The 27,523-nt window shown below is 43.3% G+C and overlaps 1 protein-coding gene across 1 annotated transcript in view; it reads right to left on the bottom strand.

Annotated features, from left to right (window-relative positions):
• Positions 1-11,217: 11,217 nt before the first annotated feature.
• LOC144785895 (metalloproteinase inhibitor 4-like) overlaps positions 11,218-27,523 on the bottom strand; it is a 75,540-nt gene continuing 59,234 nt past the window's right edge. Inside the window, exon 6 of the mRNA XM_078664765.1 lies at positions 11,218-12,298. Within this exon, the coding sequence (XP_078520891.1) occupies positions 12,137-12,298 (162 nt within the window). The 3' untranslated portion in view covers positions 11,218-12,136. The remainder of the gene's footprint in view (positions 12,299-27,523) is intronic.

Here is a 27,523-nt window from a genome sequence, read left to right on the forward strand (position 1 = left end):
AAAGTGTTTCACGAAACTTGCTCCAATAGGCCCGACTTGATAATTCACTTTGAACAGCTGTTATTTAAAAGAGCCAAATAAAGCACATAGGGTGGAGAAGTGTGGCTCAATGGTTAGAGCGGCAGACCCTGATGCAGAGGTCTAGCCCGGGACCAGGGTTCAATTCCCCGCCTTGGTGGGTCTTGGGCTCAAAGATTCCACGGACCTGATAATTCTTGCCTCGGTGCCTATTGCAATCATGGAGTCCCACTCTGCAACTCTGGGCAATAGCTTGCTTAATCTCCACAACGGCCCCCACAACGCTAAGGATGCCTGGCCTCCACCTTGGGGGTGCCCAGGAGTGGACACCTCACAGGGAAAGCCAGGATGGGTTCCACAGCAGTATTCGTACAAGCGCCTTGAGACCCTTGCGGTTGAGTAGTGCACTATACAAGTATCAATTTACTGATTTGAGTATCTAAGTGATTTATCTTGGCTGGAATTAATGCCCAAGTGAACTCAATATGCAAATGATAAAAGTGGTGGAGAATTGGCAACCATCCACTCAAGACCTATGTAGAGCCCTATATGTTTGCAACACGCGAATGCTGCGTACGTGCATTCAAACCTATGGCAGCAAAATGCTTTTTTTTAATATAAAAATGGATTGCCCCATCGTGCCCTTATTTAACAAAAATACAACCATTTTAAAGCAGAAACCTAGATCCACTGGTGACATAACACTGAACATTTTAAAATGCTGGAGAACAAAGCAGTTTGTCAGCTGATTCTATGCACCCTTGTGTAAGAGGAACTGCAAGTCATCACATTTACAGGTGCACTAAAGCACTGGTTCTACGACGTGACCTTTAAACTCCTGTCAGGACAAGGATTGGAGAGGCTAAAAATAGAGGCAGGGCGCAGCATAAAAGGTATTACTGCAATGACTTGTACACAACACGTTTTAGGACCTGGTAGGTCACTAGCTTACGAAACAAGCATTGGCATAGCCAATAGGTCTCACCTTTGGGACCTGCTGCATAACTATATACTTATAAGGTCCCAAAGGTGAGACCTATTGGCTATGCCAGTGCTTGTTAGGTCTCTGCTAGAGATATCTTTAATTATTGCACCAGTTTTGTTAATAAAAAATACGTACATATAATGCAGACTTGCAGGGCATTTCAGTCAGCCATAGGTCTGATCAAGTGTCATTTTGCGTCCATCATCACAGCATACAGAATGGGGTAATTGGGCAACCCACTTGTTCCACTGGCTGCCTGATCGTATAAGCGTAGTCACCTGAAACGTAGTGCATTTCACATCTAAGGCTGGCAGGCCAATGTCTGCTTTCATTCGCGCTTTAATTTCGTTTGGCAATGTTTCTTGTTTTATGAGGCCAAGACAGAAGTAGTAATCTTCAGCAAGAAACCTCACCATGAGACTTCAGCTGGTGGCTGGCTGAACTCAGGGACACACACCCAGCAACCACGCCTGGAACCTCAGAACCATCATCATAGCAAACTAGACATGACCGCACAAGTCAAGGCCGCCACTGCATCCTGCTTTCACACCCTAAAGATGCTGAGGAAGATCTTCAAATGACTACTAGCCAACAATAGAAAAAACGTCCGTCATGCCATAGTCACCAGCAAGTTGAACTATGGGAATGCCCTCTAGGCCGGGATCACCAGGCTATTCATTAGAAGACTACAAACCTCCAGAACTCAGCACACAGACTCATCCCTAACCTAACACCCACCTCAGTTAGCTCCATTGGCTTCCAATACACAAGAACATTCAATACAAACTCTTCACACACACCTTCAAGGCACTACACAACTAAGGCCCCACTTACCTGCACAGTCGCATTTCCTTTCCACCTACCACCCAGATAAGTTCACGACTCCTAGTTGCACACATCCCACACGTACACAAATCAATGCAGGGGGACGGGGGCTCTCTAACATCATTGGTAAGCATGAAATGACCTCCATCTCCACATTGGAGCCTCCTCCTCTCTTCTTGAATTTCACAAAAAGCAGACCTTGCTTTTCAATTAAACAACCTACCATAGGCAGAGCTATGCACACACACCTGCTCCGAGTCCCTAGTGATTGACAGACCGCTAACAAATACACATAGCATAACATCTGAATTTGCTGGTCCACTTATTTAGTATGCGAGAGCATCCATCAGTCATTGTAGTCCATTTTCACTGTTCATTGCAACACAAGGAAAATCAGTAGTTTGACACAGCCTTAATATGTGGATTTACAGATCAGAGCTCCAATGGCAATCTAGGCTCGTCCATAAGTGCACTGTCATCAATCCATCAACCAACAGAACTCCTGAGGCCATGTTGGTGCCACATGCTTTCTTTAAAGTGTTCAGGTCGGCGCCAGGATGCCCTCAAGTGTGAGAAGTTGCGCCACACAAATCTACACAACATAGCAAGCCCCACACCATCAGTTCTGGTAGCCCCATGTAGTAAGACTCTTCCTATAAACAATCCCTTCTTCTCTAAATATTCTACGCCATCCTAATATGGGTGCTTTATTTGTACCAGGGCTTTAAGTGGAACGGGTCCTGCCGGTGCTAGAAACCTACAGTTCTAAAAATCAGGTTTTGAGACCAGTCCCTATCCCTATGGAGAAGTGTGGCTCACTGGTTAGAGGCGGCAGACCCGTAAGCAGAGAACGGCCCGGGACCAGGGTTTGATTCCCGGCGCGGCAGTGTCGTGGACCAGGGTCAGCGGACTCGATAATTCTCGCCTCGGTGCCTACTCTAGTCAGAAACCACACTCGGCAACTCTGGGCATCAGCTTGCCTCATCTTCACAACGGCCCCCCCAGACCGCCGGGGATGCTTGGTCGCACCTTAGAGATACCCATCAGGGACCATCTCTCAGGGTGAGCCAGGACGGGTTCCCCAGCGGTCGAAGCGTGGAGATACTCCTCCGGGAGTCGATTCCTAGCGCTATATAAACCCGCAATTAAATTAAATTAAATTCAATTAAATTTGCCCTCACCCTGGGAAAAAAAAAAATCTTCACTCAGGGGCACTACCAGCCCTCACCAGCCTTTGATGTAACCCTATAGAGATGCCTTTGTTAAGCAGCTGTCATGAAGGAGCTAATCAGAAGATAAGACCAGCTGCTAGTGATCTGAAAGTGCACGCCATGGGGATCTGCAGTGGGGCAGGAGGGGTGAAGGGCAGAACACAGGCTCAGATTCTAAATGTAAAAGGTCTACAGTGATAAATCTGCTGTATGGGCCAAGTATTACCAGCTTCTAGACATTTTTTCCAAGCCTACAATAAATAAAAATGAAGTAATTCACAAAAAGATGTATTTAACGTTTCTAATGGAGTGGTACAATTATTTAACAGTATCGTAATTACAGTATTCAAGCATTTTCACTATTATTTACCACAAAGTCATTGCTACTCATTCATCTGCAGAGGAGAGCCCTTCATTGTGCATGTAACCACTCTGCATGGTGTCACAATGACGCAGGGCTCTCATAAATAAGCCCCCTGGTTGATAAAGCAATGCTTGGCTATAGGGTTTGTGAAGTATCTGGAGAATACTGGCTTTTTGGATTGGATTTGGACCCAGGCAGGGTTCTAAGTGGGCCCAGGTACAGGAGCACTGCTGGTGACATCACAGGAAGACCCTCATTCGGACAAAGGAATCCAACAGGGGTAACATTTCCAAATAAATTAAGAAATCTGGGACATAATGAACCTCTATTGTTGTACTTATTATCTTAAAACAGCTACATACAAATTTGCACACAAAAACCGACTGGAAAATTATCAACAATAAAAGGAAGTGATTGCTTCCTTCTGTGTGTTGCCAAGAGGAAGAACCACACACCCAACGCTTCCATTGCATATTGTTTCTCTCTGGCTCTCTGCATGTGGTGCCTGCACAAGGAAGTGGTAATGTGTGGCTTTAAAGTTTCCTGTTCGAGCTAACAGCAGCAGGATACAGATTTACAATGATGGGCCGTCTGCCATGAACCGCTCAGTGTAGCCTTCTTATAGCACTATTTGACGTAGAAGCTTCAAATGCATTAGATGCCTTGAAGAAGAGGTTGAAACAATGTAACCTTATCTACTTTGTTTTTGTGACCTGGCCTGGGTCAAGATGGTTATTGCAATTGATAATGAGGAGCTAGTAGTTGGAGACCTCTAATAATTTAGTGTGACATGAGGGTATAAATATCTGTCTTCATCCAATAGTGTTGTAATATCTCTTAAACATTCGAATAGCTCTAATAGACAAAGTATATCTGCTTATGGTGGTTCAATGTATCCTTTGGTGGGTCTTTCTTTTGCTAAAGGGTCACAGTAAATTGAACACCCTAAGTGAATCAGAGAATGAAATCATGCGCCAATATTAATTAAAGATCTCAGAAATGACTAGGACTTGTTGTTCCAGATGTATTTTATTACATGAAGTTCAGACAGTTCTAATCTGATTTGTTACAACTGACTTCAGGAATGCATAATCAATTTGACCTTTATTTCCAGTTTACTTAGAAAGAATTGCAAATGTGTAGATGGTCTCAGGACACCATCGGCTCCCATGACTTGATTATAGGTCAACATGTTTCGGCCATTCACTATTGCGCCACTAAGGGTCGACGAGCCCTCGGTCTCTAGCTCCTCTACTGAGTCCGCTCCTGGACCGTCTGAAAAAAAGAGTCTGTCATACATTTAAGAAACACATTACTTTTGGTGTATTGAGTCAATGATGGAGCTTTTTACAGTCATCAGAAGAGAATTTCCTAACCCAGGGAGGGAGGTGGAGCATCGCCCTGTACTCACATATTCATCACGGGTCCAATGCCACTGACTGAAATAAAAATGCAATACCAAACAGAAATGGAGAACAGAAAAAATTGATTTTATTATTTATGTGTGACCACTTAAGACTACACATAAGGGGCCTGATCAATTAATTGGAGCATATCTTACCCTTCAAAATTAACAGATAGGTAAAATAATTTGCGCTGGTTTCGTTTTGCTGAAATAAGCTTGTTGTGTTACCTACAGAGCTTTCCACGGGCAAAATCAGGCCTTTGATGGAACTCCCAGAACTTTTTCATGTTAGGTAAACAGAGTTGAGCAAATGTGAGAAACGCTTGTGTAAATCACAAGCAAGCCATGGCAAAAGCCAACAATGACTGCTAGCTCCAGATTAGCTGGGTTACCTAACATTATAATAGAATCAGAACTGTACATCATTGCATTAATTGAATATATACTTCTACATCGATGCGTTGTATACGCATGCCATTACAACATCTACAACAAGTCATTGTTACGACTTGCGTAGTAATGGTACTGCAATGTAACAACGCAGTCGTTGTAACAACCGCATTGTAATTGCATGTGTTTTACGCATGCTATGTAATGGCTGTTTCCGCCATTAATTCCACCGGGGCCCTCCATCCCCACTGAGTCCAGAAACCCATTAGTACCCTGCTATATGGGGATCCAGATTCCACGTTTGACCCTTCAAAAGCCAATTTCCATGAAGTTAATTGCCTGATCAATGTACACAGAAAGTGTAACTGCATTACACCCCTCCTGAAGGATCTGCACTGCTTCCTGCTACCAGTACAATATAATGCATAATCTCAAAAGCCTTTCTTGATATACAATTTAGACTACCTTTCCTGCAAACTCACTATCTCCAACAACACATAGTCCTGACTCTGCCTTACAAAAATACAGCAAAGCCTGCAAGAAAAGGGGGTTTCACTGCTAGACACACAAACTGCCAAATGACTTGTCCTGCACAGGAGTTTGTTCATTCCTCATGCTGTTCTTGAAGTACATAACACTTGTTGCTCCAAGAAGGCTAGATACATGCCAACTTTTCAGGATACATAAATACATATTATATAAAGGAGTTCATTGAGATTAGTTCAATGTACATTGATTTTACAAGAACATCCTGAAAATCTGGTGTATGCCTCTCCTCAGATTTGCATTGGCCATTAGTCACCTAATGACTTTTTTTAGCCTCAACAATAAATCTGCAATCTCCATCTAAGCTTCCCTGTTGTATCACCTCTCCCTGTACGGCTTTCTAAATTATGTTCCTTGTCATCTGTTTATTTCATATTTGAACGCTAATCTTAAATCTACAGTACAAAGTGTTATATTTCCTTTTTCTACCCCAATTCTCTATTACTCTCATGGTTAGGATTTACCAAATCCTCTTACAAAAAATAAATGTTAAATTAAATTGATGTTAAACTACTCATTTCAAATCATGACAAGCTTAAATCTTGGCAGATCATTACCAACTCACCTTACTTCAAAGGACATCAAACTCAAGAAAAAGATAATGACCAACTGAGCTCTTTCCAGAGATTCTCCTTTTATTTTAACTTCACTCTAAACCATTGCACTGTCAGGTCATCCCATTTTCACAGTTTATTGCTTACCACCCTGACATATCCTCATCTCAATTCGAAATTGTATTGGTTCTACAGTTTCCCCAAAATAGTCAACCTAACTTTCTCCGAAGTAATCACATTTGTTTCTATTCTATTGCATTTTCTGTCCAGGCTTTACTAACAATACATCTCAAAATAATATGCAATAAATACTGGTTCTTCATAGATCAAGCTCTTGTTTAGCCTTTGCCTGCAAATTAGCACTATTTCCTTGCAAGTTTCTCCAAGTTAATTTAAAAAATATATGCTTCACAAATGTAACACTGGTTTGAAACTGTCAATCTTTTCTTTCTTGCAATCAAATTAAAGTCCAGATCTTAACATGAAAACTCAAATGCGGAAAAGTTTTTTCGAGAGTGGTACCTATTGATGAACATGGATTTCCCACTTTACGACTCATTTTCCAGATCCAGATCCTCATACTCCTGCACGACCAGTGTTGCACAATAGGAGCATAAACAACCAACTTGTGGTACCGGCCTTGAGGACCTCATGTAAGATCTGAGGCGGCTATATACAGAGTTCTAGTTGCCTGTACCTCACTGACCTCAAGACATTGATTTCATCAGGGACTGTCCCTGTAAAGTTCAAGAAGAGGAAACTTCAACCCTTTTGAGGGGGGGAACCCAGGTGTGAAAATCCTATATTCAACAAGAAATACATTTGCCCCTGGGGATTGGCGGTGCTGGCGTTAGTCACCACTGGAACCCTAAGAAGAGGTTGTGCTCTTACTTTGCCTGCTGTCTGGCCTGAGGAGCAGCTAAGCTACTGCTGCAGAAACATCAATGTCTGGAGATGACAAGTATAAGCACCATACACATCATCCATTTTGTCCCACAAGAGGACTAAGTGAATTGGCCACAAGTGTGACATTCTTCCAGATGCTCTTTGGCCTCTTACCACATTTGCTGTCTGAAGCCTATCAGACTCCCTATCTGCTGGTGTGCCACTCTATATACAGCCAGCAAATCTACTTGCTGTCCACAAGCTTTTTCATTTCTTTACAGGCTGAATTACTATTTCTGCCAATTAACAAATGCAAAACAGCCTTTCCAAGTGTACAAAGGATGAAGTCTGGTTGCAATTTCAACAGCAATTTAGGGATTATCTATTTGAGATTCCTAAATCACATGCACAAAGCATTTCCTAAATGTGAATTTGGCATCACAGAAATGCTATTACCTTCGACTCAAAGTAGCTGGTAAACCGTGTGCAAATTAAAAAAATTTTTTTTTAATGTGTCAGGTACCCTTAGGTTTGGAGGGGAACATCCATTACGACTCGGTTGTTACACCGCACTACCATTACAACGCGGGCAATACAACGCAAGTCGTTACCACGACTTGCGCTGGAGGGCGCTCTAAGCTAAGGAATAGTAGATTTACTATTCCAACACCTTCCCTACTGTACGTAGGCTGGTGTTGGAATAGTACATTTTACTATTCCTAAGTCCAGCACCCTACAGCGCAAGTCGTGGTAACGACTTGCGTTGTAAGGCCCGCGTTGTAATGGTAGTGCAGTGTAACAACCGCGTTGTATCGACATACAATACAATTGTGATTTCCTAATAGGAAATCGCAATTTAGGAAATCCAAACCACTTTCTATTTGGCCCATAGTTGGGAATGCAATAGCACTTCCTATTTACGAGTTCCTAAGAATCGCTATTAGGAATTCACAAATTTTTGATGTACTGTTTTGCATATCCTATATAGCGATTCCTACAGAGTAGGATGAGGCTAGTTGTTTTTACTTAAGCTACTTTTTCTTATCAGTTTTTTCCTGTGTGAGTCTGGAGCTCCTTGTATTTTGTCTACTATACACAGTGTCAGGTATTATTTTAATTGGCACGCATTTATTTGAGGAAGTTCCTATTTGTATTTAATGTGTGTGCTTTTATGGTTTTTGTGCAAGAAACCGAATAAAGATAAAGATTCATTCCTACAGAATCGCTATTAAGGAAATGAAAATTAATAATTTTGAACATTTTGCCCATAGTTCTTACTACTGTTTTGCTATAAAGAGGGACTGAGAGGTTTGCTCCCTGGAAACCCAAGCTATTCATCGATTTGCTTGGTTGGAGATGTGGAGCTCATAGCAAGATATTTCCACGCAAATTACTTTGCTACTATGCCCCCAATTTCCTTTCACTTTGGGCCTACATTTATTGCCACATTTGCTACTTTTCAACTGCAATGAACTCCAGAGTTCCTTCTTGTGTACACAAATGCGCCCACTGTTTGGGAAAGGGAGTGCACTCTTGTATAGGGGAAAATACATACATAATTGCACTGTCTATTTGCTTACTTGCTATACTTGTTAGTCTTCTCTTTTAGTGGGATTAAATGGTTTATCTGTTTCCATAGTATGTTTTCCTGTTCTATACACAGGAAGGGGGATATTGTGCCTGATGCTCTCCTCACTCCCTAATATCAACCAGACCTCTTGCCTATTCACAGCCCTTTCTCTTTATGCTAGTGAAGTGGACTCAAATCTCATATACCCCACTCAAACTAGTTAGCATTGAGCTAAAGCTCATTGGTCCATTACATGTTCTCTTATTCCTTTCCACATGCGCCCAATAATTAAGCCAACTTCTGAGTAACGCTCATTGCGTAATCTAGCGTCATTTTGATGTAATTTTACATAATTATGGCACAGCAAATTATGATGGTTACGCTCACCGCTACAATATATCCAGGAGAAAAGTGGCTGCTTACCTAACCTACACTAAAGACACCACTTCCTGCAGAAAGTAAAATGTTCACAGGCTATGGCGGCTTCTAAGCATGGGCGTAAAATCCGTTCCGCTCGCGGATTTTGCGGATTTTCGGTAAATTCGCAATCCGCGAACTCTCGCAAACTTACCGAAAATTCTTAAAATCCGTGCGAAGCGGATTTTTTGCTTGGTCGCACTTGCCAACTAGAATACTATACAATTTCGCGGGAGTAAACACTTGTGAACACGTAGATGCGGCGGGCAGCGACAATCTCGCAATTGCGAGATTGCAAAATTTGCAATTTCGCACAAGAAATCCACCAGCAGGCAGCATAAACCTTGAAAATTATGATTTTCATCAGAATAACTCCTCAGGTTGACATTTGCCTGCACTTTTTCTTTGCAAGGAGTCCATTTGGGGGGGGGGGGAGGAAGGAAGTGCCCCACCATCTCCAACTTCCTGTTCCTGTCCAGCAGGCTCAACCCAGTGCTTTCTTCATGTGCTGGTCACTTTGATTTGGATCTTGACCTGGAAGGATTACTTTTTGTGGATGCTGCTGGATATTTGGATTTTTGCAAAACTGAAAGCACTCAGCAGGTGCAAAAGTTCAATGTTATCATTAGTAACCATTCCCTGTAGTGCTTCCTGAGGGGCCCCTTCAGAGTTCATTTGCCTACTTGCAACTATTCTATGACCCTGCTCTGACCCTCACAGCAGGCTCAGAGAATAGCTACAAGTATACAACAAAGGTCCTGTTAAAAAAATTACACTGCAACAGAAAGCAATTACAGACATAACTGAAAGCACTCAGCAGGTGCAAAAGTTCAATCTTATCATTAGTAACCATTCCCTGTAGTGCTTCCTGAGGGGCCCCTTCAGAGTTCAGTTGCCTACTTGCAACTATAGGCCACAAAGGTCCTGTGAAAAAAAATTGCACTGCAACAGAAAGCAAATTACAGATAAGGAAGCAGGTGCCAGCCAGACTGGAAGTTTAAATTCAGTGACACATTAATCAACCCCAAATTAATTCATGTCAGTTGAAGCAGGGCAGGTGTGCTTGCTTTTTTTCACACCCATAATCTACAGTGATAAACCAACCAGAGGGTGGCAGTGATGTACCAGAGGGTGGCATGGGTGAAACAGAGGATGGCAGTGTTGAAACAGAGGGTGCTGTGAACCTGTGATGATGACCCAGACGTAGAAACAACATAGTCGCAACCGTTGCGTGCCGACAAGTAAGTTAGCAATTGCGAACTGGTACAAAATCCTCGCGAAATGGCAGAAACCATTGCGAACACTATAAAAACAAAAAAATCCGCAAATTCGCTACAATTCGTGGATTTTGCGGATTGCGAGTTCGCAAATACGCAAATTCGCGAACGCCAGATTCGCAAAATTCGCCCATGCTTAGCGGCTTCTGTTGTAACCCCCAATCTGCAATACAACAATACAGATAATCAAAATAGCTGGAATGCGGAACCATGGAGAGTTGTTTCCACTACCGGCCAGCAAACCACCTGGTTCTTGTATCTTCCACACAGCTCCATCATCAGACTCATACACCAAACAACATCCTTTTGCCTCAGACATAACCCTGATGAAGCCTTGCATTGGAGGCAAAAGGGATTGGTTTGTTCACGCCTATCTATATCTCAGTATAGATATTTCTTGGCGAAGACTTTCTGCAAGCCGTTTCAGGATTTCCTTTGTCGCAAGGGCTTGCTACAAACCAGAGCAATGACTTTAGATGCAATATATGACATTTCCTGTGTCCTGGAGCTGGAAAAGTGGTACCACTGTCTACCGTTACATGAATGTGAGAGAACATTGCAAGAACATTGATTACTTATCACCCCGAAGTTCAGAGATTCTACAAATTATGGAAATTAAACCTTTGTGGCTCCTTAATCTTTCTGACAGGGTCATCTAAAGCAATGGGAGCATTCATCTGATAAAAGCACACATACCCTTCTCCACAAAAGCAAGAACCAGGTAAAGGAATCAGTTTTTAGGTCAACACAAACACAAAACATACTTGTGATATATTTCCAATCTCTTTATTCAAAGCAGAATTAGGTGGAGATGCAGATGCAGTGGGAAACATACATCGGGCCGAGCAGGGTCATTATGGGAGGCCTTCATATTATTTATGCAGTGGCCGCCACTAGATGTACTACCACCCTGGGCAGCCCCTAAGAGGGTGGCGGGCAACGGACGACTTGTTACACGGCCGACTTGTTATTGGGGGCGGAGGAATGGTGGTAGTCGACAGACAAGACTCCCGCCTCCCACAAAAAACAGTGCCGGCCGGGGCAGACCATCCCCCCCCAACCTCCCCTAGCTAAGCCATCCCCTAGCTAAGCCATTCCTAACCCCCCAAGCCAGCTGTCATTATAGGTTTTGGAACATGGACTTTTCATTGCTTGTTCAGATTGTGGTCCTTCAAGAACTGGGCATGTAAAGTAGTCAAGCATGTTACTGTCATGTGGAAGGACATTGGACTGACATTGTATCATAGGCTGTTTGAGTGAAGGTTGTAAGGATTTTTGTTAAAATCTATGAGCTTTGTGAAGTTGTACAAATATGCAAATTGCATACACACTTTTACCCATAACATTTTCTCCCCAAAAATTTTAATACAGTAAAATCCGTCTGAAATATATCCCTATACGTATTTTGATGCCGACGTAAAGTTTACCCAAGTACACAATTCAAACCTCAAACATTGTGAAGAGGCTCATTTACGCTAATATTACATGGGAAATTATATTTATGTGCATGCTATTTAAAATGCATCAACAAAGACCTGGTTGGGGGCCCATGGCCAGATCTAGCTAGAGTTCAGACTTAGTGTGAATTGCATGTTACATTTCATTGACTCAACATTTTGCAAGCAAAGGGTAAATTAGCAGGGTATACTCTCTTAGGGTAATGAACAGTGAAATGCCCCCCAACAGACACTACACAACACTGTCGTACTCAATATTCTTCCAAGTGCACGTGCCAGGCCCATCTGGGACACACATCTGTTTCTGGTCCTGGTCACTGTCTTCTGGCTGAAGTTCATTGTACTGATCAAGAACACAATAGTTGTCTTCGTAATCGTTGTTGTTTCTGGCAATCTAGGACATAAATGCAAAAATGTATCACAGTCATGCTTGATAAAAGTACATTAGCAGAGATTGTGATACTGTTCGGCCATTCACTCTCAATAATTGTTGCAGATAAAACACATTTATTATCCAACTAAATAATTTGCCCATTTTTGTCCATTTTACCGGAAATGCCATTCAAACATTTAGCAGTTAGTATTCCCAGGTTCTTTGCCAAAATACTATGCAGCCTATCAACATTGTGCCCACTTTAAAGATATTTACTAAATGAGTAAATCTGATAATGCTCGACATATCAGTGACATTCGACACCGTCTTCCCGGTGAGTATGGTTCAGTGTTTGCAGTAAGTGGGAATCGCTGAAAATGCTTTGCAGTGTTTCCATTCATTTATGTCAAATAGGGTCCATATTGTCAGCTGTGGAGGCTTTAGAGCCAAGGTGTTTAGTCTTCCTTGTGGGGTGCCCCAGGACTCATCTTTGAGCCCCACCCTTTTCAATCTTTAGGTGACACCCTTGGCTGACCTGGTCTTTTGGATTGCATGTGCTATCCTATGTGGATGATGCCCAAATTATTATCTCCATCTTGAATGACCTGCAATTGGTATATGAAATGTTCAATCAGTGCATGTCCAGTATTATTGCTGAATGAAGGACATTTCACTGAAGATCAATACAGACAAGACTGAAGTGCGGGTGTTTGGCTTGCAGAATTCCATCTGGTCAAACTTCTGGTGGCAGTCTATGATGACCTCTCTATCTCTGTTAGGACAGCAAAAGATCTGGGGGTCATCTTTGACGATGGTTTGAGCTTTGGCGCACTGGTCAGCCACACAGTTAGTACTTGTTTTTATATTCTGAGGATTTTGAGAAAGGTTTTGCCTTTCATTCTGTCCAAACTGCACCAGTCGATCATCATCACTCTGGTCACCTCTAGGCTGAACTATTGCAATGCTCTGTACCTGAACATCATTGCGGTCTCCCTGAATAAGCTCCAGGTGGTACTGAACACAGTGGCGCATCTGATTCTTAAAATTCTAAAGCATCTTGTGAATCCCAAATTTTGCAGGACCAGATGGGGCAGCCGCTCATTTTTGGTGGTGGTCGTCAAGCTATCTAATACCCTACCCACTTTTAAATCCAATGCGGACTCATCCGGTTTTCAAAAAACATCTGAAAACCTGGCTTTTCTCATTTTACCTTGTGCAGCTGCACTTCCTCCCAGACTCCTATTTGTTTACTTTAGTGCCTTGACACCCTCGCGTATAAGTGCACTTTATAAATAATATCCTATCCTATCCTATGCTCAGCCTAGTCTTTTGCTCCGTCCATGGCCTCTCACTCCTGTCCTGTCACCCCCTCCTGCCCACTTCCTTGTTCAAATCCTCTTCCTCTCTTTACCCCCTTAACCTGATTCTTACACGCCTCCGTCTTTCTTCCCTGCTCTCCCTCTCTTAACCTCCTCTCTCCCAACCTGACCTGTCATCCCTCTCTCTATTCCCCCTCTTTCCATTTCCTTATACACTCTCTCAAACAATCAATCCAGGGAATTGTAAGCGCACTACTCACTCGTGAGGGTCTCAAGGCACTGATGGGGGGATCCGCAGATCTGTTAGCCGAAAAGCCAGGTCTTGAGGGTCTTCTTGAAGGTGTTCAGGTAGGGGGCGTGTCTGATGTCCGGCAGTAGCTCATTCCAGGTCTTGGCTGCAATGTGAGAGAAGGATCTTCCACCTGCTCTGGCTCTGTGGATGCATAGGTTTCAGCCTGTGCGAGGTTGGAAGATCGGAGGTTTCTTTTAGGTACTTTGAAGTTGATTCTGTTGTTGAGGTATTTGGGTCCATTGTTGTGGAGGCATTTGTAGGCATGGGTGAGGATTTTGAAGGTGCCTCTTTTCTCCATGGGGAGCCAGTGGAGTCTTCATAGGTGTTGGCTAATGTGTTCGTGCCGGGGGACGCCAAGGATGAGTCTAGCAGCGGTGTTCTGTATTGTTTGGAGTTTTCAGAGTAGGGACTTATGATTGCCGGCATAGAGTGCATTTCCGTAGTCCAGTCTGCTGGTAATGGGTGCGTGGGTGACTGTCTTCCTTGACTCAGGGGGGATCCATTTGAAGGTCTTGCGGAGGATGTGGAGGGTGTTGAAGCAGCTGGATTTGACGGTGTTGACCTGCTGGTTCATGGTGAGGGTACGGTTCTGAGGTTTTTGGCGTGGTCCACAGGGATATGTCGGCTTCCAAGGGCAGTCCGCCACCCGGTGTTGTCCCATGTTGTAGGGGAGGTTCCAAGGACGAGGACTTCTGTCTTCTCTGCGTTGAGCTTGTAGCAGCTGTTGGTCATCCAGATTGTGACATCTTGCATTCCTTTCTGGAACTTGAGTCTGACATTGGTGGGGTCTTTGGTGAGGGAGAGGATGATCTGGGAGTCGTCAGCGTAGGATATGCTGCTGAGGCTGTGTGGTCAGATGATGGCAGAGAGGGGTGCCATGTAGATGTTGAAGAGGGTCCCCTGTGGTACTCCGCAGGTGATTTTCATGGATCGGAGAGGAAGGGAGGCAGTTGGATCCTTTGGCTTCGCCCGGTGAGGAATGATCAAATCTAGTATAGGGATGTTCCTTGTATGCCAGCGTCATGTAGTCTGCTGACTAGTGTGCGATGGGAGACGGTGTCGAAGGCCGCTGATAGGTGGAGTAGGATAAGGGTTGTGGAGTGGCCTTGATCCAGGCGGGTGTGGATGTCATCTGTTGTGGCGAGTAAGGGGGTCTCAGTGCTTTGGTTGCTTCAGAATCGATGAACCTTGTCAGTTCCCTGTTGACTGTTTTCTCAGCTACTTTGTTTGTGAAGGGGAGGAGCGAGATGGGCCGGTAGTTCTTGAGGCCGGTGGGGTCAGCTGTAGGCTTTTTGAGCAGGGGCCTGACTTCTGCATGCTTCCGGTCATCTGGGAAGGTGCCTGTTTTGAACATGGTCTTGATGGTGCGTTTTAGTTCGGGTGAGATGGTGGCTGCAGCTCTGTGGTAGATGTGAGGAGGACTAGGGTCGGCGGGGGCCCCTAAGAGGATGCCTTTCATGGTTAAGGCAGTGTCTTCGTCCGTGACCGCCATCCAGGTGGAGATGGTGGGCTGGCTAGTAGTTGTGTGGGTGTGGGACTGACTGCGGCGTCTGGTGGATGGTCTACAAAGTTGTTGTAGAGGTATTTGATCTTGAGGTGGAAGTAGGTTCCAAGCTTATCGCAGAGGTCTTGGGACAGGGTGATGTCTGTGGCTTCCCTGCATGGGTTTGTGAATTCCTGAATGACACTGAAGAGTTCCTTGGAGTTGTGGAGTTGGCAAGGATTTTGTTGTGGATAAAGTTCCTCTTGATGGTTCTGATTCAGGAGTGGTAGTCCGTCATGGCATCCTTGTAGGTTGTGTGGTTTTCGGGTGTCTTTGTGTTTCTCCATTTCTTCTCCAGGCATCTGCATGTGCATCTGGCTTCTTGGAGATCAGTGGTGAACCAGGCGTGTTTCTTGGGACTCTGTTTGTTGGGGTTGCGTAGTGGGGTGAGCTCATCTGCACAGGTGGAGATCCAAGTGTGGAGTTCTCTGACTGCGACGTTGGCATCAGATTCCCAGGTGTGGTTTTCTCGGGTGAGGGTGGAGTTGAGTTGCTCATCAGTGACGTTGCTCCAGTTCCATCTCCCTCCATTCTCTCCACCTTCACCTCCTCCTTGACCTCATACCAATACCTGGCCTCTAATACCACTTCCCACCTATTCCCCAATGTTCTACCCCTTTCTCGTGCTCCCCTTCCGCACTCTTTCTATGCACGCGCTGTCTCTCACTTGACCCATCACCAGGCCTCCCACCCTCTGCCTCTTTCAATACACGCCCCACTTTGCACTGCCCTCCACTCCCTCTTCTCTGTCCCACTCCCTATTTCCACTCTAATGGAACTCTAACTCTACTGGACCCAGTTTTCAATTTGTATAGATCTTAGTGTTATTTTCCTCCAGGCCCAGTCCCTTCTCCCTGTATCCACTCCTAGTTCCCTCCTACCTTCCTCTCCCACTACCCACTCCCCTTCTCAGCCTTTCTCTCTCTCTCTCCTTCTCTCTATCTATCAGACTTCACTTCCTCCCTCTAGTCTCCCATCCCTGGTCTCCCCACGCCCCATTCCTTGATCCTTCCTTCTTGCCACGACTTTGTCTCTGCTCCTCCACAATTCCGCCTCTTTACCCCCGACCTCCCCCTTCTTCGTATAATTTCAGCTCTTTACATTACTATCTTGCTTCGGATCCACCATGTTTACTTCCACCTCTCTTTAACTCCCTCCCTGCCATATTTCACACACAAGTTGAACTCCCCCCTGCTTTCCTGCCTTTCCTCCACCTTGCTCCTTTCCTCCCCTCCGCTTGTTGATGCTACTCCCTGTTGGTTTCCCACCTCTTCTTCTTCTTCTCCTTTATGCTCATCTCAGCATTACTCTCTTTCAGTCCTTCTCTTCATTTTCCCTTTCCTCCTTTTCATACCATTTCTTTTTTGAAGCGTCGCTGTTGTTACTATGTAAAGCATGCCTATAGTTCACAGTGCTCCGAGACTCTATACAACAATGGATTAAATACTAAGAAAGATTAGATGATGCTTAGCATGGAGAGCAGGATCAAGCATCTGTGGTTTAAAATTGGAATTATTATAGCACGGGTAAATGATTGAGGAAATAGGCTGGATTACGAAGGATAGCAGAAAACAGGAATAGGGCAGCCATAGGAAATACATTTGGATAGTATATTAGGGAGGGGAGGAGATAGTGAGAGGGCTCTGCAGGAGCATTTACACACTTTGGTGAGCAAAACAGATTAGATTCAGTGAAAGTTGCAAGGATAGAGTTTTAACATTGAAGAAAGAGGCCAGGGAAAACTAAGAAAAGCTGAAGTTGTGAATGGGGGGGATTGAGCACAAAGTAACTCTCTCAGAAGTACAATAGGAGACTAGAGAAAGCAATGCATGATAGAGGAGGTAGAATGTAGATGATTAAAAGGATAAAAGGTTTTATACGACAGCATGTTTGTGGTGGGAGAAGTTACTATGCAATCTGAAGCTGCCTTTATGGACTCAATAAAAGTTTTTTTCCTAGGAAATTTGTTAATGTCTTCTCAAGTTGGGTGGATGTACTTTTGATCTGGCTAGACATCAAAACTGTTTGCTAGATATTTTTTCACAGTTTTTTTGAAAAAATATACATAACGTGGGCTTTATCTAAGTAAAAGTTTCTCACTTCATGCTAGTATGTGTTCGGTGTACATATTAGGGGTGGTTGATAAATTCTGCTCTGCAGTCAGAGTTGGAGGAGTGTGGCCCCTCCGTGGTACGCGTGTAACATAGAGTTCAGTTAAAACTCCACAAACCACCATGTTGAATAAATTTGTCTTGTGAGCAGATCCCCAACGTTAAGTTGGCAAGCGAGAATTTGCTTCTACTAGTGCAATTTGTATGCCCTAGAACCGCACTCGGTGAGATTTTTGGCAATGGGGTGGTGGCAGGTGTTTGCACTGAGAAAGGTGCCACTCAAATAGAAAATCTACTCGAGCAGCAGCAAGGAAGCTGCGCACTCTGGCGTGTCGTTTGATGCAGCTCGTACTAATTTTGCAGCATGTAACAAGCCTCACTTGCTGGCGAAACTCCGCACTGTCGAGGTCAGTCTTTTTCCATCATTGCTGCCAAATTGTTGGACTCATTTCGAGCCACATTGCATGAATCGCATGATCGCCTATGCTTTTGCAAGGAGTTAAAAACTTGGCTCTGCTCAAAACAGATACTTATCACTGATTCTTTTGAAGGTCCTTTGTCTAGTGCTAGGACACCTATTTGGTATTTAGATTTCTCTAAGAATCTGGTAACATAACATAAACACGTCTCTTTTAAACAACACTCTGAGAAATTCAGTTGTTGATTTCGAGGGGTGTTAACCCTGCTCTAGCAACAGCCACAATCCCTGTCAATGTGAACCACAAAAGTGACTATATGAATCTACGCATAACTCTCCGTTTGCTTGGCACAAAAGCAGTTAGGCTTAACTTGGAGGCAATGTGTAAATTATTTATGCGGCACACCAACAGCAATAAAGAGAAAGCACCACCACAAGAAAAATCCCACACCAATTTAGACAAATAGAGTATATTTAAAATGCCAAAAACCCATTCAGCAGAACTGTAGTGATGAAGTTTTAAAATTCAAGGGAAAGAATAGCGCCTAAAAGATCAAAGAGTCAACATGGACATCTAGTCGCAGGAGACCAGAGCAAAATTAAAAGAATACGTCCAACTGAGATGGAGTGCCGGTCAGATCAGGAAGCAGATTGCGCACTTACCTTCAAACTTAGAAGACATTTTTTTTTAAATTGTCTGAGAAGGTAAAGATACTTGAGATAAGGTTGCAGGCAGTGTCTGAGAAGGAGGAGGACGCATCATTGGGGAGGCGCTGGACAAAGTCGCCGTGAAGATATGTACTGATATAACTTAGTCTCTTTTTTGGAATTTGAAAATCTTGAGCAGGACGAAGTGGCAAGCTGCAGCTGCGGGTGTTCCACAAGGCCAAGTACCCCTTCTGCGTAGGACAGATAAACTGGATTTGCTGCTGCGGAGAAAAACATAGTGGGAACTGCGCAAAGAAAGGCAGACAAGCCATGCACCTTAGGCAGATTGAGGAGCAGGCAGCTTCCAGTCTCCTATCGGTTCACAGAGCACCTTTTCGGCTAATATAAGTTCCCAATTTTGGATTTTGGGTATCTGGGCACGATTAGCACCACCCCCCATGGGGTTAGGGCTGGAGAGCAACCACTTGGAAGGTCAGGACTGGGTTCAGGTGCAAGTCCAAGATGCTTGGACTCTTTTCTGTCCCTGAGGGTCTAATCAGGAGGCCAGATTACTAGCTCTTGGAGTCACTCTAATTGTTGTGGGTTCAAGCAGTGGAACAGTCTCAGGCATCAGGTCAGCCCCTGAGGGTTCGAGGCTGGCTTTAGGCAGCTAAGCAGTCCTTCCAGGTGCAGCAAAGTAGTCTTCTGAAGTGCACAGTAGGCCACAACAGCAGGAAGAACTATGAGAGTCCTTCTGCTGGTCCAGAAATTAAACTAAACAGTGGGCCTGAGGGTCCTATTTTCATACCTGGTGCCTTTGTTGAAGTAGAAGAAGTTATTAGAGATTTCCTTTGAAGTGCTGGAAGTTTCCTACCTCTCCTGCCCTGGCTGCAGCCTGATTGCAGGAACAAGGAGCTAGTGTGAAGTCCTTTGTGTGAAGGCAGGGTGCAGCCTATTGAACTGCCAGTAGGGCTGTTTCCTGCTCCGCCCACCCCAATCCTGGCAGAGATTGTCCATTAAGGCACATGTAATCCCTCTATTGTGTGGCGGTCTGGGACCAATTTACGAAGTCAAAATGCCGACTTCACCCAGCCATGTGACCCAGGAACAGGGTGCAGACAACTGTAAAAAAGTGGCATTTCCAAAATTGTGGCTTAAAATCTGACTTTATCATTAAGGAAGATTTTAAATTAAATACCATTTTTTAGACATAAACATGCATTTCAGACCTTTTCCCAATCAAATGTTAGCACTTGTTAAATGTAAATGGGCAACCAAATGCCATTCTAGGATTTATTCACTACCAGGATATGTAAAACTGAAAAGTACACGCCCAACCTTTTAGTCACAATGCACCTTGCCCTTTCGGCTATGTAGGGCCTCACCTCAGTGGTGACCTATCTATAATAAAAGGGAAGTTTAAGGCTTGGCAAGGTAGTTGTTATACTAAATCGAATTGGCAGTTGCATACAGGCTGCAAAGGCAGACCTCAGACAAGTTTTAAAAGGCTATTTAAGCGAGTGGCACAATAATTGCTGCAAGTTCACTAGTAGCATTTATTTTATACACCCCATGTATATGGTTTACCCATTTACTAGGGTCTTAAACATGAATTAAATATGCCTCTGAATAAACCAATTTCGCCAGTTTGTAGGGTGTGAGTACAAGTACTTTAGCACTGGTTTGCAGTGTTAAAGTGCACTGAGTACTAAGGCTAGCAAAAACTATTTTAAGAAAAATTGGAGGGGTGAAGGCAAAACGTTTGGTGGTGACCATGTAGAGACGCCAAGACAAACAAACACACTCAACAACCTAGTGGAATTCACTAGTTTTCTGGATCTGAGGAGTGTTTATTATCAGAATCCCAAGGGAGAATGAGTATTGGAAGAAAACAGTTTTGTATGTGCCTACACGAGTCGTGACAAACGCCTCAACGCCTATCTGGGGATTTGGCAATGTTTCAGTGACTCAGGGAGTAGACAATGGATGTATTAACTGCACTTGTTAGTGAACCTCAATGGCATTATAATTGCTGGGAGAGTGCTGAAGGGTCTTGACTGCTGGATGGAGAAAGAGCTCAAGCTATTTTGGGCAAATGTCAGCTCCACGGCTGCAGCATCAAACATGGCATCCACGTTTATACCATTCAAGGGATAGAAGTGTAGCCAGAAAACTAGGAGGGTCATCGAAACAAGTTGTGCACAAACATTCTGAAAAAACTACAGAGAATCCTAGGATTCTCAACTATCACTGTTCTTTTGTCATTTGAATTATGAAGATCAGCAGACAGCTCACAGAACCAGGCACAATCTTGCCATTTGCCAGCCCCTTTTAACCCATCCTCCTGGTCATCGATGTCAGCCTCGAATGGCTGGGAGCGATGATATATCAAGGTGGAGGTATTCTGCAAGACCCTCTGCGGACACCAGTCGATCCATCCTCCTGGTCATTGATGTCCGCAAGCTCTGTCTAAAGCCTACAAGAAGTGCACAATGCACTAGCAGGGAAAGCTGGCCTAGAAACAGGCTGTCACAGGAAAACACATTGGCTACGTATGGAGCCAAATTCACATAAGTGCAAATAAAGCACCCTTACAGTAGTATATGTGTAATTAATATTCAGAATATAATTAACATGTAGAATTCTCTTATTGTTCTTTGTTATAAAGTTCTGTGTTTATATTGGTTTGGAGTAGAATGTTAGGGCAGATGCTGCTGAGCTGATGCCACACTTGTGCTCTGCTCAGGTTGATAATAAAGGAATATAATTATAATTACTACAAGAATTTGGATTTATTCAGAAGATGATACTACATGGACATGATGTTATCAGCCCCTAAACCCATGTCTGTATGCCTTTCATTGGATTGAATTTTAGCTCATTCCAGCTTGCTGCCGGTTTCTACTTATATAACAAAATTTGGAAATTCCTTCTACGATTCCAAGGATATCTAATTCATCGGAGGCCTACGCTTCCCCTCGCATTATCTGAGGTTGTTGGTAGTAATTTTCTTTTAAGCCTCCCAAGATTGTCGGTGTTTCTCGGCCACCTTTAACGGCTTTGTATACTTTTAAAACTCTTATTCCTCTTCAAGCAGAACTCAGTACACTCCCACTCTGCGAGATTCAAAGCAGCAGCAAAACTCCAGGCAGGCTTCCACTGTGCAAGTCGCCATCTTGAATTTACACTGAACAAGGAAGCACAACCAATAGTTCCGCAACACCGTGTTGATCTCATTTCCTCATGAAAGTTCTTCAGTATAATTGAAGTTATCGAGTTAGAGTCTCCTCAAACTCGATAACTTTTCGATAAAATTGACAATTTATCACACATGCAGGAGCTATTTCTTTATTTTCTATTTATTTCTGCTTCACTGTCATTTCCTCCTTCACTATATACAGCATGGATACCAATGCTAGTGTACCCACCACAAACTTGGCAAATACTAATGTGAGCATTACTGTGAACACGCCCAAATAATTTTTAACCAACCATGGTAATCCCATCATAAAGTGGAAAGAATATTCTTTAAACTACATTACTACTTTGGAAGATAATGGTAGTATTTTAACTCCTGAAATTATTTTGCATTGCTTAGATCCTGAAGGCCTTAGAGTTTAAAACCAAATGCAAAAACCAGAAAGGGCTGGTGATATAGATGTTTATAAGTGTGCCATTATAGATTTCGACAAATATTATTCACCTACTGTATGAATTGCATTAAAATAAACATTATTCACCCACTGTATTCATTGCAGTTACAAGATGTGCTTTCTTTAAAAGGAAGCAACAACAATGTGGATCAATTGAAGAGTATGTTTCTGCTCTTAAAATGATAGCAGCTATGTGCAAATTTTGAGTACTGCATGATGGCTTAATTCATGTCCAAATTGTTGTTTGTACCAAAAACAAGGATTTCAAGATAGACTGTTGATTGAGGGTGACTTTAGTTTAAAAGGGTAAACATCACTTACAACAAAACTTTTACAACGCACTACCATTACAACGCGGTCATTACAACGCAAACTATTACAATGCATTGCACTGGGGGGCGCTCTAGGATAGGGAATAGGTTAATTTACTATCCAATAACCTTCCCTAGTGTCCACGGGGACTGGAGTTGGAATAGTAAATTAAACTATTCACTATCCAACACCCAAAAGTGCTATGCGTTGTAATGGTATGCGATGTAAAAACCGCGTTGTAAAGGCAGGCGTTGTAATAGCCTGCGTTGTAACATCATACATCCGTTTAAAAGACATGATAGCCCTATTAATAAAGGCAGAGTTGTCGGAGAGGAGCTCTAAAGCAATTTCTGTGCAGAAAGATTCTCCTATTATTGACAATATTTCAGGGGGAAGAAAAGAAAAGAGAACTTATGCAAGAAACATATCTAACCAAAAAAATGTGATGAAACCCATGACTAAAGACCAGCAAATTGAACATGCAACCTTTTCTTGTTACTGCTGTGGTAGTAAAGCGTACAATGCTAGGTCTGACAAATGTCCAGCCAAGTCAGCAAAATGCTCGGAATGTGGTGTAAAAGGTCACTTTGCGAACGTTTGCAGAAAGAAGGAAAAGAAAAACACAAGGGTTTCTTGTCTCACTGAAACTGACTAATTCTTCTGATGACCATTCAAATGATTTTGCTCAGGGTCATCCTTATAAAGACAATAAAATAGAAGAGTGTTGTTCTCAATATCAAAGATTCTAACAGACACAAACCAATGTGTACAATTAAATTTGGAGGAATTTCTTTGAAGGTTGCTGCAGATTCTGGTTCTCCTTTTACAATTATTGCGAGTAATGTTTGGTAAAGTAAATTTGTGGGCATTATTGGCTCACATCTTGAACCAACCGATGTTCTTCCAGACAGGTTTAATGGTGATAAAATAGACATGTTAGATAACTTGTTTTTGAGCACAAGAATCGCAGAGCCACATGCAAATTTTATGTTGCTGCTGATGTTCCATCTGATTCTGGTGGAAATATCAAAAGGCATCACATATCATTCTTGACCCTAAAAGTGCAGAACAGGTTCTTGTTGCGTGTGAATGGGAGAACACTAATAATTGGGTCCTTAATGAATTCCCAATGCATTCAGTGGTAAGCTAAGCAAACTAATGGATTTTACTCATTGTGTTAAAGTTGAAAGGAAGGCAGTACCAATAATACACAAAGTTCATAATATTCCCTAATTATAAAAGATGAGTTAAAAAGGAACTCATAAAATTAGAAGAGTTTGGCATTATAGAACCCATTGAGGCATCCAAGTGGATTTCTCCCTAAGTGATTGCAAGACGTGCTAATGGAAAAATGTGCCTATTTGTAGACCTCAGAAGCCTCAATGACAGCATAGTGGTAGATCAATTCCTGTTGCCAAAAATTGATGAAATATTGCCATTGACATATGACAGCCTTCTGCACCCCATTTGGTTGCTTTCCATTCCGCTGCATGCTTTTTGGGTTAGCTTCCATGGCTGTAGTCTTTCAGAGACTCATGTTGCAGGTTTTTGGGGATATGCCAGGGATTGTGTTTTTCCAGGATGATATCCTAGTCATGGGACACAATTTCCAGGAGCATACGAAGTATTAAGGAAAGTATTGTACGTTCTTATTCAAAAAAGGTCTCACTGCAGACATTTCAAAGTGCAAATTTGCTGAAAGAAATGTAACTTATTTAGGTCACGATGTTAGTGGCTCAGGAATCAAACCAAAGGAGAAACTTGCTAAGGCAATAGTAGATGCCCCAGCTCCCAAATATAAGGATGACTTAAAGTCATTCTTGGTTGTAGCAGAATTTTGTTAAAAATGTATGAATACATTTTCAGAAATCAATACCATTGGAAATTTGCTGAAGAACAAGTTCAGCTTTGAGTGGTCAGATGAGTAGCAAGCCTTTAGCAATATTAAAGATGCTATCAGCAAAGCACCTAATTTGCAGGGTTTTAATCCTAAAGGATAAACCATGTTTACCACTGAAGCTAGTTGCAAGGGTTTAGATGCTGTACTTAGCCAGTAAAATGACGAAAAACAAGAGGTAATGATTGCTTTTGCTTCCAGATCACTCACACTTACGGAGGAGAAATAATCGGTTATTGAAAAAGAAGCATTAGCAATGGTGTGGTCAATAGAAAAATTTTGGGAAAGATTTGGAGGGTAAGAAATTTGTTATACGAACTGCCCATAAACCTCTTATCAAATTATTAACCCATGATGGTTCAACCAGAGCAACAGCTAGAATTTCCAGGTTCTCAATCAGGTTACAGGATTGCCTATTTTACATTCAGTATGTTCGCGGAGCAAACAATTTCACTGTGGATTTTCTTAGCAGACCGGCTTTGCCTTTAACAGACATTAGTTTGTGGAATGATTTTTCTGTCGCCAATGTTTTCCAAGTGAATAAATTATGATAGCATAACCCATGGTGAATAGTTAAATGCTGATGAAGAAGACACTACTTTGACAGAAGTCAAATCCAAAGTAATTAAAGGGTGGAGTAATTCAGACATGAAATGCTTTTGAGATGAACTAAGAGGATTTTGGAAAGTAAGGGGTGAATTAACCATTTCAGATGATTTACTATTAAGGGCAGAACCGATCATTTCCCCCAGGTTGTTTAGAAACAAACGTGGTCATTCAGGCATATCACATACAAAAAGAAGGGTAAACATCAGTATTAGTGGCCTGGAGTTGATAGTGATGTTGAGAAAGTTGTAAGATCTTGTGTAATGGCAGACATATCTCAAAATACTTTCAACCCTCCTTAGGTATCGTAAGTTCCCAAAATTTACCAGTTAATTGGGAGGATTGCAGCATTAAATATATCTTAGTGATCATTGACATGTTTTCAAGATGATGTGAATTAAGTGTGATGGATGAAATTGACACGAAAACAGTAACTGAATTCCTAGATAATGTATTTTTACGTGAAGTATTTCCTGCATCCATTCTCAAAAATCGGATGTATGACGTTACAACGCACACTTTTACAACGCAGACCATTACAACGAATTCTTAAAAAATACCTTTACAACGCATTCCACTACAACGCATACTACATTTACAACGCATACCATTACAACGCATTACATTACATTGCAAATAAGGTAAGTGTTGGATAGTGTAGGGGTTAAAATTACTATTCTAACTCCAGGGGGTGCAACAGTAGGGAAAATATTGGATAGTGTAGGGGTTAAAATTACTATTCTAACTCCAGGGGGTGCAACAGTAGGATAAGTATTGGATGATAAATTTTGCATTGTAATGGTATGCATTGTAATGACTGCGTTGTAATGGTATGCGTTGTAGTGGTTTGAGTTTGAAGGGTTTTGTATAGCGCTCGTACACCTGGCGGTTTCTTGGCGCTGACTGGCAACTGCTACTCGGAAAGCAGGAATGTGCAGGAATGTAACCGATCAAGATGGAAAGGCTTGGGTGAAGAGGAAGGTCTTGAGGTCTCTGCGGAACATAGGGTACTGGGTGCAGGTTCTTAGAGAGGATGGAAGGGAATTCCAAAAAGCTGGGCCCGCGGTCGCAAACTTGGAACCCCCCCACTTCTTCCGTTTGAAGCGGGGGACCACGAGGAGATGGTGGGAGGAAGATCGAAGATCTCTTGATGGGATGTAGTTTTGAATGGCTGAATTAATGAAGGAAGGGGCAGAGCCTGTCCGGGCTTTAAAGATGGTGCAGCCGAGCTTGAATAAGGCACGCTGCCGGACAGGGAGCCAATGCAGGGAAAGAAGGAGGGGGGTTACATGGTGAGGTTTTGATAGGTTAAAAACCAGCCGTGCGGCTTGGTTTTGAACCAGTTGAAGACGCCTCATGAGATAGTCGGGCATGCCATGATAGATGGCATTGCCATAATCTAGGCGAGATGTTACCATGGCCAGAAGTATTAGCTTGAGCGCGTCGGGGGAAAAGAATCGTGAGACTCTACGTATTGTCCTGAGGGAAAGGAAGGCTGAGGATACCACGGCGGAGACTTGAGAGTGTAGGGAGAGTTGATTGTTAATCTTGAACCCAAGAGTTTTGACGGAGGATACAGGGATGGGTGGGGAGCCTAAAGAAGGGGGCCAAAAAGAAGGGGACCAGGGACTGGAGCAACCACCTGTTAACACCAACTCCGTTTTATCGGGATTGAGTTTCAGGTGGTTGAAGTTCATCCAGTCCTGGATGAAAGTCATGATGGACTGAACATTGGACATTGAATCGAGGGAAGGCGAGAGGGAAAAAATGAGCTGGAGATCGTCTGCGTAGTTGTACACAGAGACCTCCAGTTGCTGTAAAGCAAAAATGAGGGGGGCGATGTAGAGGTTGAATAAAAGGGGGGACAAAGAGGAACCTTGGGGGATCCCGCACTGGATGGGTAGAGATTCAGCTGAGAACTCTCCCAAGCGAACCGCCTGAGTCCGACCGCTCAAGAAAGAGGATAGCCATAACAAGGCTGTCCCTCCGATTCCTGCCGCCTCGACACGTGAAAGTAGGATGGTATGGTCCACCGTGTCGAATGCGGCGGAAAGATCCAGGAGGATCAGAGCCTGAGGTTGATTAGTATCCATTCCTTGTCGTAGGTTGTCCAGTACAGATATTATTACGGACTCAGTTGAGTGGGCCGGGCGGAAGCCGGCCTGTCTCGGGGCCAGAACACCATGTCTTTCCACAAAGTCACTCAAGGTTTTTACTGCGTGTCGTTCCAATACCTTTGCCAAAAAAGGCAAGAGGGAGATAGGGCGGTAGTTGGCTGGATCCGTAGGATCCGCCCCAGGTTTTTTTAAGATCGGAACGATCACTGCCGATTTGAGTGCTGGGGTAACAATACCCTGGGCCAGCGAGGTGTTAAGAAGCGCTAAGGGAGGTGAGGGGCAGTGGGTGTAAATCTGCTTCAAAATGTAAGCAGGACAGGGGTCTAGCGG

This window comes from Lissotriton helveticus, chromosome 10 (assembly GCF_964261635.1).
Source record: "Lissotriton helveticus chromosome 10, aLisHel1.1, whole genome shotgun sequence".
In the NCBI taxonomy this organism is placed as follows: domain Eukaryota; kingdom Metazoa; phylum Chordata; class Amphibia; order Caudata; family Salamandridae; genus Lissotriton; species Lissotriton helveticus.